Genomic DNA, 16,510 nt, shown 5'->3' with positions numbered 1-16,510 from the left:
GAACCTTACTGACCAGGGGCTGCCCAGTTTGATGCAGGCAGTAGCTGTCCAGTGAGATGCGATGACCTCTCCCACCAACAAAGGCAACCCATGGTGCCCAATCTCTATGCCAATTGAGCTGGACTTATAACCCGTAACTGCTGCCTTCCGTGTTGTTTTGGTCGCTGTGAGGCGACTATGGAGTGATCCTCTCCATGGCGCATGCCTGGATGTATGGAGGTTGTGAGTTGCCCAAGCGTCAAAACCCCCCTCTCAGCCTTCCTGGTGGGGTCCAAAGGAGTGCAGAGCACGACATTTGGCACGAGTATGGCTGCAGGAACTGGCGGAAACATGCCAAAGGTTACACATGACCACATTCAGGGTTCTGCTCTGGATTTTCTGTTAGGGTTTACTCCCTTAGCCTTGGTCTCTCCCGAGACACCCACAAGGCAGTGGGGTTGTAAGGACCCCTGCTCACGGATAGGTGGATGCTGGTGGGAGTAGGTGAGGGGAAGGGGGCTGCAGGGGGGTAGGGGAGGGGGTGCAGGAGAAGGGGGTGCGAGGGGAAGATGGTACGAGTGGGGAGCTGGGAGGGAGCACGAGGGGGGAGCTGGGAAGGGGGAGGGGGGAGCTGGGAAGGGGGAGCGGGGGGTGGAGGGGGGGAGGAAGGGGATGCAGGTAATAAAACATTTCATCCGCTCCCACCATTGTCCTCTAGTGATCTGAATGCTGGTGGGGTACCTTCATTAATTGGTTAGCAGTAATGCACTTAAGAAAGGACCTCATCAGGTAAATCGGGCTCTCGGTGAACCTGTTCACTTCCATCTGCATCGTCTTCGTCAACAAGTGGCTTAGACTTAGATTATACAGGACAAAACAGGCCATTTGGTCCAGATGATCTGTGCTGCTGCTTATACTCCAGTTATACTTGCAGGTTGATAGGTAAATTGGCCATTATAAATTGCCCCTAGTATAGGTAGGTGGTAGGGAAATATAGGGATGTGGTAGGAATATAGGATTAATATAAATGGGTGGTTGATGGTCGGCACAGACTCGGTGGGCCGAAGGGCCTGTTTCAGTGCTGTATCTCTAAATAAATAAATAAAAAATTATCCATTATACAATCCAAAAATAATTCTTTTCTTGTTGGACTTATATACTGAGTGAGAATAGAGTCCCATATACACTGTACAAACTTGATTCCCTATTCTCCTTTCGCTACTCCTTCCTGCCAGTTATATGGGGGTAGTTGAAATCTCCCATGATTATTATTTCTATGCCTGCTACTCACCTTGTAGATTTGCCTACATATTTCTTATTCAAATTCCTTCGACTATTTGGTATTCTATAGTTTACCCCTATTACAGTGATGGATCCCTTCTGGATGGATTCTGTATCTATTTCATTGCTAGATACATCTTTTTTTCCACTGCATTATGTTATCTTGAACTAATACAGCTACTCCACCTCCCCTTCTTTCTTAATTTTCCTTCCTAAATATGTTATATCTGACAATATTTAGTTGCTAATCATGTTTTCTATGTAGCCATGTTTCAATCATCCCTACTATAACTGGTTCTTCCCTACAAATGAATGCCTCCTGTTCATCTGTTTTGTTTTGAATACTATGTACATTGCTGTTTAAATTGCTTTTTTTTATTTATTATTCCTTTCTGTTTTTAGTGGTTATTTTGCCTTTATACATATTTTCCCTTTAGTTTGTCCTTTACCTTATTTTCCTTATTTTGTTAGGATTGTGTAATTTCTAGCAGTTCATCCCCCGCACCCCCCCCCCCCCTCCCCCACCATATGTTATTGGTTTAAAGTCTTATTTACAGCCCTATTCATTCTTTCCGCTCAGACCAACCCAGTTCAAGTGCAGCTCCTTCCTGTTCCCAGCTCTGTTGTCCCATGGAACACCTCTTTTCCACACCAGCCTTCAGCTACCTGTTGACTTTCCTAATCTGTTTGTCACTATGCCAATTTGTACATAGCTCAGGTAATAATCCTGAGATTATCACCTCTGAGGTCCTACTCTTCAATTTAGCTCCTAACTCCTGATACTTCCTTAGCAGCAGGACCTCATCCCTAATCTTTCCTATGTCATTGGTTCCAACATGGAGCACAGCAACTGGATTCTCCCACTACCTTTCCAGGTTTTTTCCCCCACCATTTGTTTACATTTTGCTTTTTCTCCCTTGGGCTAGGTAGGGGAAATAACTCCCAGAACGTCCACTCTTCGGTATCCAGCAATTCTTGCTAGACAACAAATGGGCATGGACATTGGGTGAGGACAAGATTGTCCCTTCCCTGTTCAGTTGTTCACTGGCATTCACCATTGAGACTCACATGAAAATTTGCCACTTGGATGATGTATTAGTTATCAGCCATGTGTGATGGAATCAACACTTTCAGGAGAGAAAGGGATAAAGTTGGCAGGAAAAATAGTGATTTAAAGAAAGGGGCCTCTAGTTTTACTTGGGGGTGCATTCAGCACATGCAGGAAGGAATCCACTATGTGAATCTCAGCATAAGGTGTGGGCCATTTTAACACATGGGTCTCGATTAAATGTTTCAGCACAATCTGAAACCAGCAGGATTCGTGTCAGGGCTGGCTGCTGGGAGCAGGAAATTGGATTCCGAACTTTAGGATCCGGGGCCCTCATAGGAATGGACTTTGGCATAACCTCAGCACTAGGCAAGGGCTCAGGCCATCTTTGCCAGTGCACGGAGGGTGAGGCTTTGTCGGGAATGGGGATGCCCAAGTATTCCTTGCAGGAATCCTGCTCCTCCCATCTCACAAGGAGTTCTCACAACAGCAATTCTACAAAGCTTATCATGGCTTCTTCTGGCTTATCGGTGCCTCCACCGTGGTTCAGCTGTCAAGTCTTAGACCTTGCAGGCCTCTCCCTGACTCAATCTTAAAATCACATTGTGGCACCAATTACATCATCAGGTTGTGATCTTTAATTTTAAAGTAGGCCTCCACTTGATTGTAGCAGGAACTTTGGTCGACATGAAAGTTGGCAAAGCTGAAATGACCCCAGGTGGGAATGGAGCAACCTTCAAGCTGGTAAGTAAACGCCACCAAATCTTAACCCCATCCCAAGCTGGACGATGGGTTTTAAAGTCTAGGTCGGTGTCCCTACAATAGTTAATATGGTAGGAATAACAGAAGCACTTCCACAGACGTACATTGATTCTACATCACAAAAACAGGTGATTTGGCTTAACTTTTTTTTCTGGTGTTTATACTCTGGACGAGCCTCATTCTAATTACCTTTTCCCATCCAGCTCCTATATCCCCCTCACCGCAGCCTCACAGCTCCAGGGACCCGGGTTCGATTCTGGGTACTGCCTGTGCGGAGTTTGCAAGTTCTCCCTGTGACCGCGTGGGTTTTCGCCGGGTGCTCCGGTTTCCTCCCACAGCCAAAGACTTGCAGGTTGATAGGTAAATTGCCCCTAGTGTAGGTAGGTGGTAGGGAATATGGGATTACTGCAGAGTTAGTATAAATGGGTGGTTGTTGGTCAGCACAGACTCGGTGGGCCGAAGGGCTTGTTTCAGTGCTGTATCTCTAAATAATTAAATAAATATGCATTAAGCCTCCCCTTATATGTATCAATGCTACGTATGTGAACGTACGTATGTGACAGCGAGTTCCACATTCTCACCACTCTGTATGTAATCTTTGCCAGTGCACTCTCTGTATGTAGGAAATGTCTCCTAAATTGTTTATTTGATCTGTTGTATTTATGCTCCCTTGTTCTGGTCTCACCCACAAGTGGAAACTTTCCCCACAGAACCCTATCAAACTCCTTCATAACTTTTAAAAAACCATTATCAGGCACCTCTTAATTGTCTCTTTTCCACACAAAAGTGCCCCAGCCTCCTTATTTCTTTTAAACAGAACTTGCATTTATGTAGCACTTTACACAACCTCAGGATGTCCCAGTGTTACAGAGGATAAAATACCTTTGAAGTCCAGTCAATATTGTTAAGTAAGCAAATGCAGCCATTCATTTACACATAGCAAAATCATACAAACAGCAATGAGATATATAGTCAGATTATCCGTTTTAGTAAAGTTAAAGGATACATGTTGGCTAGGTAGTTGTTCTCCTGCTTCTCTGAATAGTGCCGTGGAATCATTTGTGAAATCTCACCCTAAAGATAGCGCCTCCAACAGTGCAACTCTCCCTCAGTACTGGACTAGCCTCATTTACGTGCTCAAATGTGGTGTGGGGCTGGTTGGGGATAGAATCTACAGCTTGCAATGCGGATTATGTTCAACTAATCGTATTTTACACAATGTCAAATGGGGTGCAATACTGGAAGAAGATCTTTGAATACCCTCTGAAACGAGCTGGTTTCTAGAAGATGAGAAAAGTGCGGTTTTATTGACTCTTAAATCGAAATTTTCTAACTCTGCAAAAACATTAATTTTAACAATGAAAGAGCTCGTGCAGCAAAAAATCCTGCTGGCTCTGACTGAATGTGAAACAGAGTTGCTTAATAACAACAGTGACATTCCGGATAGGAGAAGACCATTAATTCATCTACGTTGTGCCCCTCCTTTGCTGCAGGGTATCTCTATACAAAGTTTTATGATCAGTGAATGCTGATTGCTGTCTCGCTTCAATATTTGCTGCTGGAACTCAAGAAGAACGCGCACGTGCCGCAGCTCTGCGGCTCGAGCGCTGCCCGGCCGCGGTTACCAGGCCATTTGGAACCTGCGTCAGAACCGGAGTGGCGTCAGTGTGAGCCCGATCCCCGGCTCCAGCTCAGCCCAACCCCGGCCCTGATCCTGATTAGGATCAGGCACAGATCAAGGCCCCGCCCAGCTCCGAGCCTAGCCTCTTATTTTTGTATTTCTGGACTTTTACTCCGAGTTCGCAAATGACATCGAGGCACCGGGACACCGGCTACACGGGGAGAGACGGACCGGGAGAGTGAGGGGGGGGACACCGGCTACACGGGGAGAGACGGACCGGGAGAGTGAGGGGGGGACACCGGCTACACGGGGAGAGACGGACCGGGAGAGTGAGGGGGGGACACCGGCTACACGGGGAGAGACGGACCGGGAGAGTGAGGGGGGGACACCGGCTACACGGGGAGAGACGGACCGGGAGAGTGAGGGGGGGACACCGGCTACACGGGGAGAGACGGACCGGGAGAGTGAGGGGGGGACACCGGCTACACGGGGAGAGACGGACCGGGAGAGTGAGGGGGGGACACCGGCTACACGGGGAGAGACGGACCGGGAGAGTGAGGGGGGGGCACCGGCTACACGGGGAGAGACGGACCGGGAGAGTGAGGGGGGGGGACACCGGCTACACGGGGAGAGACGGACCGGGAGAGTGAGGGGGGGGGGACACCGGCTACACGGGGAGAGACGGACCGGGAGAGTGAGGGGGGACACCGGCTACACGGGGAGAGAAACTGAAAGATGACGGAGCCCAGGAAAAGGAAAGTAGAGAAGGAGCCGGAAAACCTGAGCGACAAGGTAAAGCATTACCCGGGTAGTAGATCGGAATTGCTGTTTATCTGTGTGTAGTCAGGTATGAAATCTGATGCAGTGCTTGGTTAACTCTCCGTGTTGTATATAAGATTTAGTGAGTAAATGTATTTGAAACGGATAATAATGTCTAACCTTATTAATGTATGTAATTATTGAGGCAGAACACCCAAATATCAGCAATATGACGTGTTTATAGAGAAACCCTGACTACACTTACTGTTGTATGTGTGAAATACTGAGAAAATGTAACACTAGAGTGTTTAACCCACTGTGCACGGTAATTAACCTGTAACTCAGCCAATAATGTCAGTATTGTGTAAAAAGAAAAGTGGACCAATATCTCACTATTTTTATCTGAATTGCTATAGTATTTAGATATAATGGCTGTGCTATATATTTCAAAAATTACCGAGACTGTGTAGTATTCTAGTCGTATTCGTGAGATGTGCTTATTACAGTGTCGACTGCATACTATATATTTACAGTATTGCAAGTGAGAGAACGTCGTTATAGAATATTAAGTAAATATAATTACATTTATATACTTGAGTGGGAAAAAATGATCAAAGTATTTCCCTTAAAGAAACTGTTTACTGATCATTTGAAGTAAACTTGCAGAGATTATGTTGCTGCCTTTAAATTGTTTCGTGAATGTGATCGTCACACCTAGTCAGCCTGGAGTGTCTTTGCTGTTAATATTGGCCTTAAAGCTTGTTGCCAATCCCTTGAGTCAACCAAATAATAATGGATACGCGAGAGTGGGTCTGGGCAGTAATATTGCTAGGTCTGAATACCAATTAAAAACTACTTAAGCTTCATTCTTGTGGTTTTGGATGTCATTAAATCACGGAAGTTACTGCCTTGTAATCACATCTGGATAATTTCATATTCTTTCCTGACTATTGCAGTTATTGTAATCACTGTTAAGGTGGTAATATTAGTGATGTGAGTAATTATACTACAGTTAAGATATCACATTGGAATGTATTTTAAAACTGTTAGCTTGTTAGATTATCAGATGTGACCACAAAACTTGAATGATTTCCCCAATGTCACCTGACCTTTATGTGTTGAGTTGTTGAAACACTGTTTTGGTTCAGTGGGCTGGTCCCACTCGTGCTTGGGGTGGTGGTCCCACAACTGTTGCTGTGCTGTCTGATATCAAATTGTGGATGAGAACTTTCTGTGGCCCATCATTGGCAAGACTGAAGCTGTCTGGTTTTTATGAGAAGCTCTGAGCTTTGGTTCCCTAATCATACTTAAACTATATGCACTTGAAATATGCTCAACTCTAAGTCAAGCTTCAAATCCCAGTTCCAGTCCTTCACTAAATTTGCATACTGTCATCTCTGTGATTTTGTTTGTCTCCATTTCTACCTCAGTCCCTACCATTATAACTTGAATTTGTAATTGTCACCTCCAGACTCAATTTTTCTAATGCCCTTCATACTGATCTAAGCTTCACCCTTCATAACTCCAGGTCACCCATAACTATTATCAAATCCTATCATGCAGAAACATGTGCTTACTGACCAGAAAATGCTAGAAATGCTCAGCAGGTCTGGCAGCATCTGATGACTGTTTTGATGAAAGGTTATTGACCTGTTCACTCAACTAATTCCAGGGATGAAGGGCTTATCTTATGACAAAAGGTTGAACAGATTGAGCCTATACCCATAGGAGTTTAGAAGAATGAGACGTGATCTTGGGGGAGACTGGAACTAGGGGACACAATTTAAGAATAAGTGTCTCCCTTTTAAGATGGAGATGAGAAAAAAAAATGTTCTCAAAGGGTCAGTAGTCTGTGGAATTTTCTTCCTCAGAGAGCAGTGGAGACTGGGCCATTGAATTTATTCAAGGCTGAATTGGATAGATTTTTGATAGGGAGTCGAGGGTTATGGGGGATAGACAGGAAAGTGGAGTTCAGACCACCAACAGATCAGCCATGATCTTATCGAATGGTGGAGCAGGCTCGAAGGGCCGAATGGTCTACTCCTCTTAAGTCCTGTGAAATGTTAACTGTTTCTCACTCCCCAGATTCTGCCAGGCTTGCAGAACATTTCCAGCATTTTCTGTTTTCATTTCAGATTTCCACAGTATTTTGCTTTTGTGTTTATACTTACTGACCTTCACTGGTTCCCCAGCCTTTAGGACAGCATCTTCAAAATCCTTGTCTTTGTCTTCAAATTCCTATGCAGTGTTGCTCCAGTCTTCCTTTCCAATCTTCATTTCTTTGTCCCATCTTGTATCTGCACTCCTCCAAATTTGATCTGCTGAGTGACCTGTACTCATTCCACCCTGTCATTGATACCACCGACCCCCTCTAGAACACTCTCCCTGCATCTTCCACCTTGTTAGCACTCTCTCCACCTTCAAAACGCTCCTAAATCTTGCTTCTTTCATCATACCATTGGGTACCTCTCCTAAGTTTGTTTCTTTCTTCCATTTGGATTGAGCGTTGAACTGTGCAGTGTCACAGCACAATATATATCACATAAATGTAAGTTTATTTCTTATCTGTACATCTGGATTTCGAAGTGGAAGTTCTTTCCATGGTGAATCAGTATAATTTGTTGAGGGGCAGCAATGGATAGCAAACTGCATGATTTGAATTGATTTGCTGGTTTTTATTTCACTGCTTATTTTAGGGAAGTATTGTGCCATATCAATTTAGAAAATGAAATGCTGCAAATCTGAAATAAAAAAAAAAGTGCTGGAAATACTCAGCAGGTTTTGCAGCATCTGTGGAGAGAGAAGCGAAATTAATGTTTCAGGTCGATGACCATTTTCTCTCTCCATGGTTGCTGCCTGACCTGCTGAGTATTTCCAGCATTTTCAGTTTGTATATCGATTTATATTTGCAATAGTTCTACTGTACATAAATTCTTCCTATTTTTTAACCTGATTGAAAATCAGTGAATGAAAAATGCTGAAAGCCTACTAATTCTCACATCTTCATTATTCAAATGTGACCTGCAACTTTCCACAAGTGACATTTTCTTGTACCTAGCAGCACAGGAGCCATTTGTTCCATAAAGTACTTGAATATCTCTGTACTTACTTTTAAAACTTCAATTCCATTTGTATTTTTATGTAAAATCAATCAACACACTACCTTTATAAAGAAAACAAAAACAGAAGTGATAAAGTAAGGATGTCATTGCTAACTTAATTAACTACAAGAATGTGGAAAAAAAACATTGATAAACTGAGGACTTAAATATTAATGTCAATAAGTACAGAAGAGAAAGCGAGCAATGTCTAATGCTATTGCATCAGTGAAGAAACAAGTGATAAAAGCATTAGTGACATCCAAATGTGCAGTGAGATTATAATCTGATTAACGCTAGGATTTAGGACAATTTTAGCAATGCTAGTAAGCATGTTTACATGGGAGTGGATATATAGGAAAAGAATCTAAATGAAAATATTAAGTCAGAAAATCATAACAGTTTTGTTCAGGAAGACAATCTGAGTTTATATAGTACAAATAATAGTACTGTAATAAATATGAAGATGTAAGATATGGTGTATAACACTTACTGCAGAAATAACCACAAACACAAGTGAATCATTAAGGTATTTCTCAGAAATCAAAAACGATTTTGTATTCCAATGTCTCACTGAGAATATTTACTACAATTATATACTGTTCATTTTCCAATGAAGTTAACAAAGTTATCTGCTTGTAATTAGGGTATTTATAAAATCATGGACGACACTTTAATACTTCAGTGGATTCTGTAAGTTATTGCTTACCTTTCTTTAGAAATGAATGACCTTCACCTTGGAAGTACCATGAGCCTTATAAAACAGTGAGTTACACCAGAGTCACAGAGTTGCAATGAAACATCAGCTCCTTGTAAATTGATTTTTTTGTAAAAAGTATAGCCATTTTATGAAAGTTAAGTGGAAACTATATATTTAAAGTCTATACAGCCACAATATGTTTAGAAAATTATATTTTGGGGTTTTTAAAAGCATTTTTTTTACCAATTGCAATTGATCCATTTCTGGATTTTTTTTGGTAGCAAATCGGTTTTTAAAAATCCTCCTGGATTTGAGGGGGAAATTTCCAAATGTTCTCATTATTTTCTTAACAAAATTGGGTCTAGAGATTTTTTTTATTGGCTGTAGACATCGCTGACAAGGCCAGCATTTATTGCCCATCCCTTGTTAGTTGCCCTTGCGGAGATGGTGGTGAGCTGTCTTCTTAAACTGCTGCAGTCACAATGCTGTTAGGTAGGGAGTTCCAGAACTTTGACCAAGTGATGATGAAGGGAGGGCAATATATTTCCAAGTCAGGCTAGAGTGTAATTTGATGGGGAACATACAGGTGGTGGTGTTTCCATGTGCCAAACAGGCTGCTTTGTCCTGGATGGTGTCAAACTTCTTGAGTGTTGTTGGAGCTGCACTCATCCAGGCAAGTGGAGAGTATTCCATCATGCTCCTGACTTGTGCCTTGTAAGATGGTGACAGGCTTTGAGGAGTCAAGAGGTGAGTTTCTCACCACAGAATTCCCAGCCTCTGACCTGCTCTTGTAGCCACAGTCTTCATCTGTCTGCTCCAGTTAAGTTTCTGGTCAATGGTCATCCCCAGGATGTTGATGGTGTGGAATTCAGTGATGGTAATCCCATTGAAGGTCAAGGGTAGATGGTTAGATTCTGTCTTGTTGGAGATGGTCATTGCCTGGCACTCGTAAGACTCAAATGTTACTTAGCACATATCAGCCCAAGCCTGAATGTTGTCCAGGTCTTGCTGCATGCAGGTTCATGTTTGCACCAATTCTGCAATAAGGTCTGGAGCTGAGTGGTGCTGGTGGAAACCAAACTGAGCATTAGTAAGCAGGTTATAGGTGAGTAATTGCCACTTGATAGCACTGTCAATGATGCCTTCCATCACGTTGCTGATGATTGAGACTAGGCTGTTGTGGCGGTAATTGAATGAATTAAATTTGTTCAGCTGTTTGTGTCGTGAATACGTCGTACTTCTGTTATTGGTGTGTACATTACATGTTGTGAATGCCACGCTGATGTCACCAATATGAACTCAATTTTCAACAGTAAAAAAAGTGTAAAGAAATTTGGATTTTTTTAAAAAAGAAAGACTTGGATTATCTTTCGGTACTGCTGTGAGGACTGTATCTGTTACACAGCAGCAAGTATCAATCTTTCATTGATAGTCTGATATGAAGCAAGGATGGTATTGCAATGGTACAGTATCACAGTCTCTTGAAGACTGAAGTAATTTAATCAAAGACTGACTTGGGCTGAACACCTGGGCATTGTTTACTAAGAGCAAAAATGTAACTCTCCATTATAAGCAATCATTTTAATATCCCATTGTCATATGGCTAGAACCAGAGGTTCTTGAGTTTCTTTTTAAATTTAAAAAAACTTGTTACGCAAGATAAAAACAGAAATTGCTGGAAATACTCAGGTCTGGCAGCATCTGGTTTAATGAAGAGTGCAGGAGGGAATGCCAGGAGCAGCACCAGGCATACCTAAAAATGAGATGTCAGCCTGGCGAAGCTACAAGACAGGACTGCATGCATGCCAAACAGCAGAAGCAGCATGCGACAGACAGCTAAGCGATCCCACAATCAACGGATCTGATCTAAGTTCTGCAGTCCTGCCACATCCAATTGTGAATGCTGGTGGGCAATTAAACAACTGACGGGAGGAGGAAGGTCCACAAATATCCCCATCCTCAACAATGGGGGAGCCCAGTACATTGGTGCAAAAGACTAGGCTGAAGCATTTGCAACCATTTTCAGCCAGAAATGCCATCTTGGCCTCCTTCTGAGGTCCCCAGCATCACATGCCAATCTTCAGCCTATCTGATTCACTCCACGTGATATCAAGAAATGGCTGAAGGCACTGGATACTGCAAAGGCGATGGGGCCTGACAACATTCCAGCAGTAGTACTCCAGACTTGTGCTCCAGAACTGGCCGCACCCCTGGCCAAGCTGTTCCAGTACAGCTACAAAACTAGCATCTACCCAGCAATATGGAAAATTGCTCAGGTTTGTCCTGTGCACAAAAAGCCGGACAAATCCAACCTGGCCAATTACCGCCCTATCAGTCTACTCTCTATCATCAGCAAAATGATGGAAGGTGTTATCGACGATGCTGTCAAGTGGCACTTGCTCAGCAATAACCTGCTCACTGACGTTCAGTTTAGGTTCCGCCAGGGCCACTCAGCTCCTGACCTCATTACAGCCTTGCTCCAAACATGGACAAAAAAGCTGAACTCCAGAGATGAGGTGAGAGTGACTGCCCTTGACAACAAGTATGGCATCAAGGAGCCCGAGCAAAACTGGAGTCAACGTGAATTGGGGAAAACTCTCCGCTGGTTGGAGTCATACCTAGCACAAAGGAAGATGGTTGTGGTTGTTGGAGGTCAATCATCTCAGTCCCAGGACATCACTGCTGGAGTTCCTCAAGCTAGTGTCTTAGGCCCTACCATCTTCAGCTGCTTCATCAATGACCTTCCCTCCATCATAAGGTCAGAAGTGGGGATGTTCGCTGATTGTACATTGTTCACCATTCACGACGACTCAGATACTGAAGCAACCCATGTCAAGATACAGCAAGACCTGTACAACATCCAGATTTGGGCTGATAGGCGGCAAGTTACATTCGCGCTACACAAGTGCCACGCAATGACCATCTCAAACACGAGAGAATCTAACCATCTCCCCTTCACGTTCAATGGCATTGCCATCGCTGAATCCCCCACTATCAACATCCAAGGGGTTACCATTGACCAGAAACCAGAAGAACACAAGGGAAGGTGTGTGATAGGGCAGAGGACAGAGAGATTAAATGACAGCGATGTCATAGAATGAAGGCAAAGGGACTGCTAATAGTTGTATTAAAAGACAAAGCATTAGTCCAGAGCGAGTGTTAAGGCAGAATAATGAACAGCTCTGTCCAAAAGCAAAAACCTGAAAAACAAGTTTTAAGACAGACACATGGTTAAAAAAAATTAAATTAAATTTTAAAAAAAAGGCAGTTATGCTCTGAAATTGTTGAACTCAATGTTGAATCCAGAAAGCTGTAGAGTACCTATTCGGAAAATGAAGTGCTGTTGTGAGCTTGCGTTGAGGTTCACTGGAACACTGCAGCAGACAAAGGACAGAAATGGTGGGGGGGTGAATTAAAATTGCAAGAAACTGGAAGCTTGGGGTCATGCTTGCGGACTGAGCGGAGGTGTTTCGCAAAGCCGTCACCCAATCTGCATTTGGTCTCCCCATTGTAGAGACGGCCACATTGTGAGCAGCAAATACAGTGTACTAAATTGAAAGAAGTACAAGTAAATCGCTGTTTCACGTGGAAGGAGTGTTTGGGGCCTTGGATGGTGAGAGAGGAGGTAAATGGGCAGGTAAATGGGCACCTGCTGTGATTGCATGGGAAGAGGGCAAGGTGTCAGGGGTGATGGAGGAGTGGAGCAGGGTGTCATGGAGGCAACGATCTCTTTGGAATGCTGAGGGGAGGGGAAGATGTGTTTGGTGGTGGCATCATGCTGGAGCTGGTGGAAATGGCAGTAGATGATCCTTTGGATGTGAAGGCAGGTGGGTGGAAAGTGAGGACAAGGGGAACCCTGTTGCATTTCTGGGAGGGAGGGGAAGGGGTGAGGGCAGAAGTACGGTAAATGGGTCGGACACAGTTGAGGGCCCTGTCAACCACAGCGAGGGCGTGGAAATCCTCGGTTGAGGAAAAAGGAAGACATATCAGAAGTGCTGTTGTCGAAGGTAACATCATCAGAACAGATTCGTCAGAGGGAGAAACTGGGAGAATGGAATGGAATTCTTATGGGGGCAGGGTGTGAGGAAGTGTATTCAAGGTAGCTGTGGGAGTTGGTGGGCTTATAATGAATATTATTGGACAGCCTATCACCTGAGATGGAGATAGAGAAGTTGAGGAAGGGGAGGAAAGTGTTGGAGATAGACCATGATGAAGTTTTCTGTTTGGGGTGGGAACAGGAAACGGCACTGATATAGTCAGTTCTGATGAAGGGTCACAGTCCTGAAACGTTAACTCTGTTTCTCTGTCCACAGATGCTGCTAGACCTGCTGAGTATTTCCAGCGCTTTCTGTTTTTATTTGATTTCCAGCATCCGCAGTATTTTGCTTTTATTTTTGTGTTATGTGAGAATCTCGTAAGCCATACAAGTTTTCACTTTGTTATTGCAATTTTTAAACCCCTATCTTGTTTTGTTGCATTATAATGATCAGAGTTTTTCTCCCGAAAATGTACTATTTTGGGTGTTGGGGGGCCCTTTTTTATATACTGTTTGTGTAGTTTTACGCTCCCTTCCTGGATCCCATAACTTGGCTGGCAGGGGAGGCAGCCTGTTCCCGAGCCTGCATCAGTGCTGCTCTAAATCAGCTACCGGGAGAAATATGACAGTGATGTAACTGAAATGTCAAACTTGGGCCTGTGGGGAATTGAATTGAATCCAATCAAAATACAGTGCCTGTACTCCAAGGTTCCATGCCATTACATTGTCTTCAGCATAATCTAATACTAAGAAGAGTTACAAAAAATCTGTGTGACTATATGCAGGTTGTATATTTAATGCTGAACTTCTAGAAAAATGATCAAGTCATCTCATCTTATAATGGCAGCAGTCAAAATATAGGCTTCTGTCTAGCACGTCTATAGTGCTGCACCTTTAAAGGTTTTGGCCTCATAGGTGATAACATTTCCAAAATGACATGATCCTGTAGTACAAACAAACTATGATTGGCTCAAATAACCATTTTTCTGTTAAGATCTCAATCAAATAATCCAATTCGCTATGTGCAAGTGAATCAAAAGTAGAAAAATCTGCCAATGACGATTAAATTAGGGAGATGTAAGGTGGAGCAGGGGGTGGGAGAGAGAAGATAAGTTGTACAGCACATTCAAATAGCAGGCACAGACAGGAAGGGTGGAATGGCCTCCTTCTGTGCTGCAAGCTTCTAAGAGAGGATAACAATGTAGCCCAGTTTTTAGGATATACTTGTGTGAATGCAGCATAAAGGGCAAAGGATGAACTAAGATCTATTTAGATGACTGCCAGGAGTATAAGAAATAAAATCAGAGAACTGCTGGAAATACTCAGCAGGTCAAGCAGCACCCATGGAGAGAGCAATAGAGTTAATGTTTCAATAACCTTTCATCAGAATGAAGAAACAAATTGGACAAGTTACAAGTGCTGGTAGTTAGCTAATAAATATTGAGGTACAGAGACCTGGATAAAGGAATAGGATGAGTGGGAAACAAATATGCAGGACAATGTGAGCTTTAGTTGCAATCATTGGTAATTTTCATTTTCGTGTTCTAAACTGGGACTTAGACAATCCATATGTGCAATTTAATTTGTTCTTGGTATAGGATCAGTATTGATTAGGCACTATATGTTGCCCATCCTCAGTTGACCGGACTGGTGCATTAAGAGTCAAACCATGTTGGATGGGACAAGAGTCACATGTAGACCAGATTGTGGCTGATCCAGGGTTGGATTTCAGACAAGCAGTTTGACAACATAGACAGTGGAGGGGTCAAGAGGGATCTAGGCATGGCATTGTCCACCTAAATGTGGAAGCTGACCCATGTCTTTGGATAATGTCACCAAGGGGCAATGTGTAGATGAGTAAGAGGTGGGGAGTATGGATAGATTCTTAAGGAAATCCAGAGCTAAGGGTGCAAGGATGAGAGGTGTTGAGATGCTGAGGCTAAGATTAGATAGGTAAGAAAAGAATAGAATGAGGGCACTCCCACTGAGCTGGACAATGGAGAAGTGTTGGAAGATGATGGTATAATCAAAGGCAGCAGAGAGGACAAGAAGCAATAATGCACCATGGTTGCAGTCACAGACTATTATTTGTGATTTTGATTAGGGCTCTTTCAGTGCTGTGCGAGGAGTGGAAGCTTTTACTGGGACAAGGGTGTCATAGGTGAAGGTGAGGGAGCGGTTGATCAGTAGCTCCAGATGCATCGTGGCAAATGGAGGGTCAAAAGTTGAGAGTTTGAAGATGCAGTTGTAAGCAATAGGGGGCATTTTTTTTCTCAGCAGGTGCAAAGGGGTGTGAAGTTGATATTTGGATGGTGAGGGATACAGGGAAGTGGTGGACATGTCCTTGCCTATGATTGAGACGTTGGGAGTAGAGAGGCCATGTAAGTTGGCTTGGTCAAGAAGGTGGCAGTGGAAATGGGTAGGAGAGTTTTTATGGAAGGGGAGGTTTGGGGAAGGCAATGAAATCAGAAGAGGGGGCAAGGTAAATTGAGATGAAGATTGAAATCCCCAAGTATGTTCAGAGGCTGAGAGAAGCGCAGTTGGATATCTCAGTGAGAAGCTCTGGATGGGGCAATTAGTAAAGCCATGAGATTGAGTAGAAGTAAGAATTTGGAGTATATATTAAATGATGTGCTTGAAATCACAAAGCAGGAAAGAAACAAGAAAGGCTTGCATTTATAATGGCACCTTCTATGACCTCAGGACATCCCTAACGGCTTTACAGCCAGTAAAGTATTTTTGAAGTGTTGTAATGTAGGAAAGAGATCCAGGAATTTTGGTGGATTGTTTACTAAAATAGTTGGTTCAATGTCAATGTTGTAAACAGAAAGCAAATAAAATGGTGCGTGCATCATTGTTTGGAGAGGCTTAGACTTACAAAGAAGGAACATTAAAGTTGTATCTGGAGTACTGCATTCCATTTTGGCCTTTGTATTGTGGAAAGACATTTATTGGAGGAAGTCCAGAGGAGGTCTATGAGGCAGTTTCTTTACTTGATGATGGAGTTATGCAGAAAGAAAGAGGGTACCAATCGTATATATTTTAGAACGAGATGGTGAATCATAGACATTAGGAAGAAAGAAAGAAGGGGATCTAATATAGCTCAAAATGAAAAGATTGGGGGGGTGGGGAATGGTGTAAGTGGTCTAGCCCCAGAACTGCTCATGAGCAGTGCCACAGAAGATCTATTTGCAGAGTTCAGGTTGGTCTGTGCTGTTTTTAGTGC

General features: G+C 43.3%; 1 protein-coding gene across 2 annotated transcripts in view; it reads left to right on the top strand.

Annotated features, from left to right (window-relative positions):
- Positions 1 to 5,350: 5,350 nt before the first annotated feature.
- cds1 (CDP-diacylglycerol synthase (phosphatidate cytidylyltransferase) 1) overlaps positions 5,351 to 16,510 on the top strand; it is a 145,796-nt gene continuing 134,636 nt past the window's right edge. Inside the window, exon 1 of one of the 2 annotated variants that reach the window (XM_068015017.1) lies at positions 5,351 to 5,483. In XM_068015017.1, the coding sequence (XP_067871118.1) occupies positions 5,427 to 5,483 (57 nt within the window). In that variant the 5' untranslated portion in view covers positions 5,351 to 5,426. The remainder of the gene's footprint in view (positions 5,484 to 16,510) is intronic. The other variant, XM_068015027.1, reaches the window with a different exon arrangement.

This window comes from Heterodontus francisci, chromosome 1, assembly GCF_036365525.1.
Source record: "Heterodontus francisci isolate sHetFra1 chromosome 1, sHetFra1.hap1, whole genome shotgun sequence".
In the NCBI taxonomy this organism is placed as follows: Eukaryota; Metazoa; Chordata; class Chondrichthyes; order Heterodontiformes; family Heterodontidae; genus Heterodontus; species Heterodontus francisci.
This window is presented reverse-complemented; position numbering and strand designations above follow the sequence as displayed.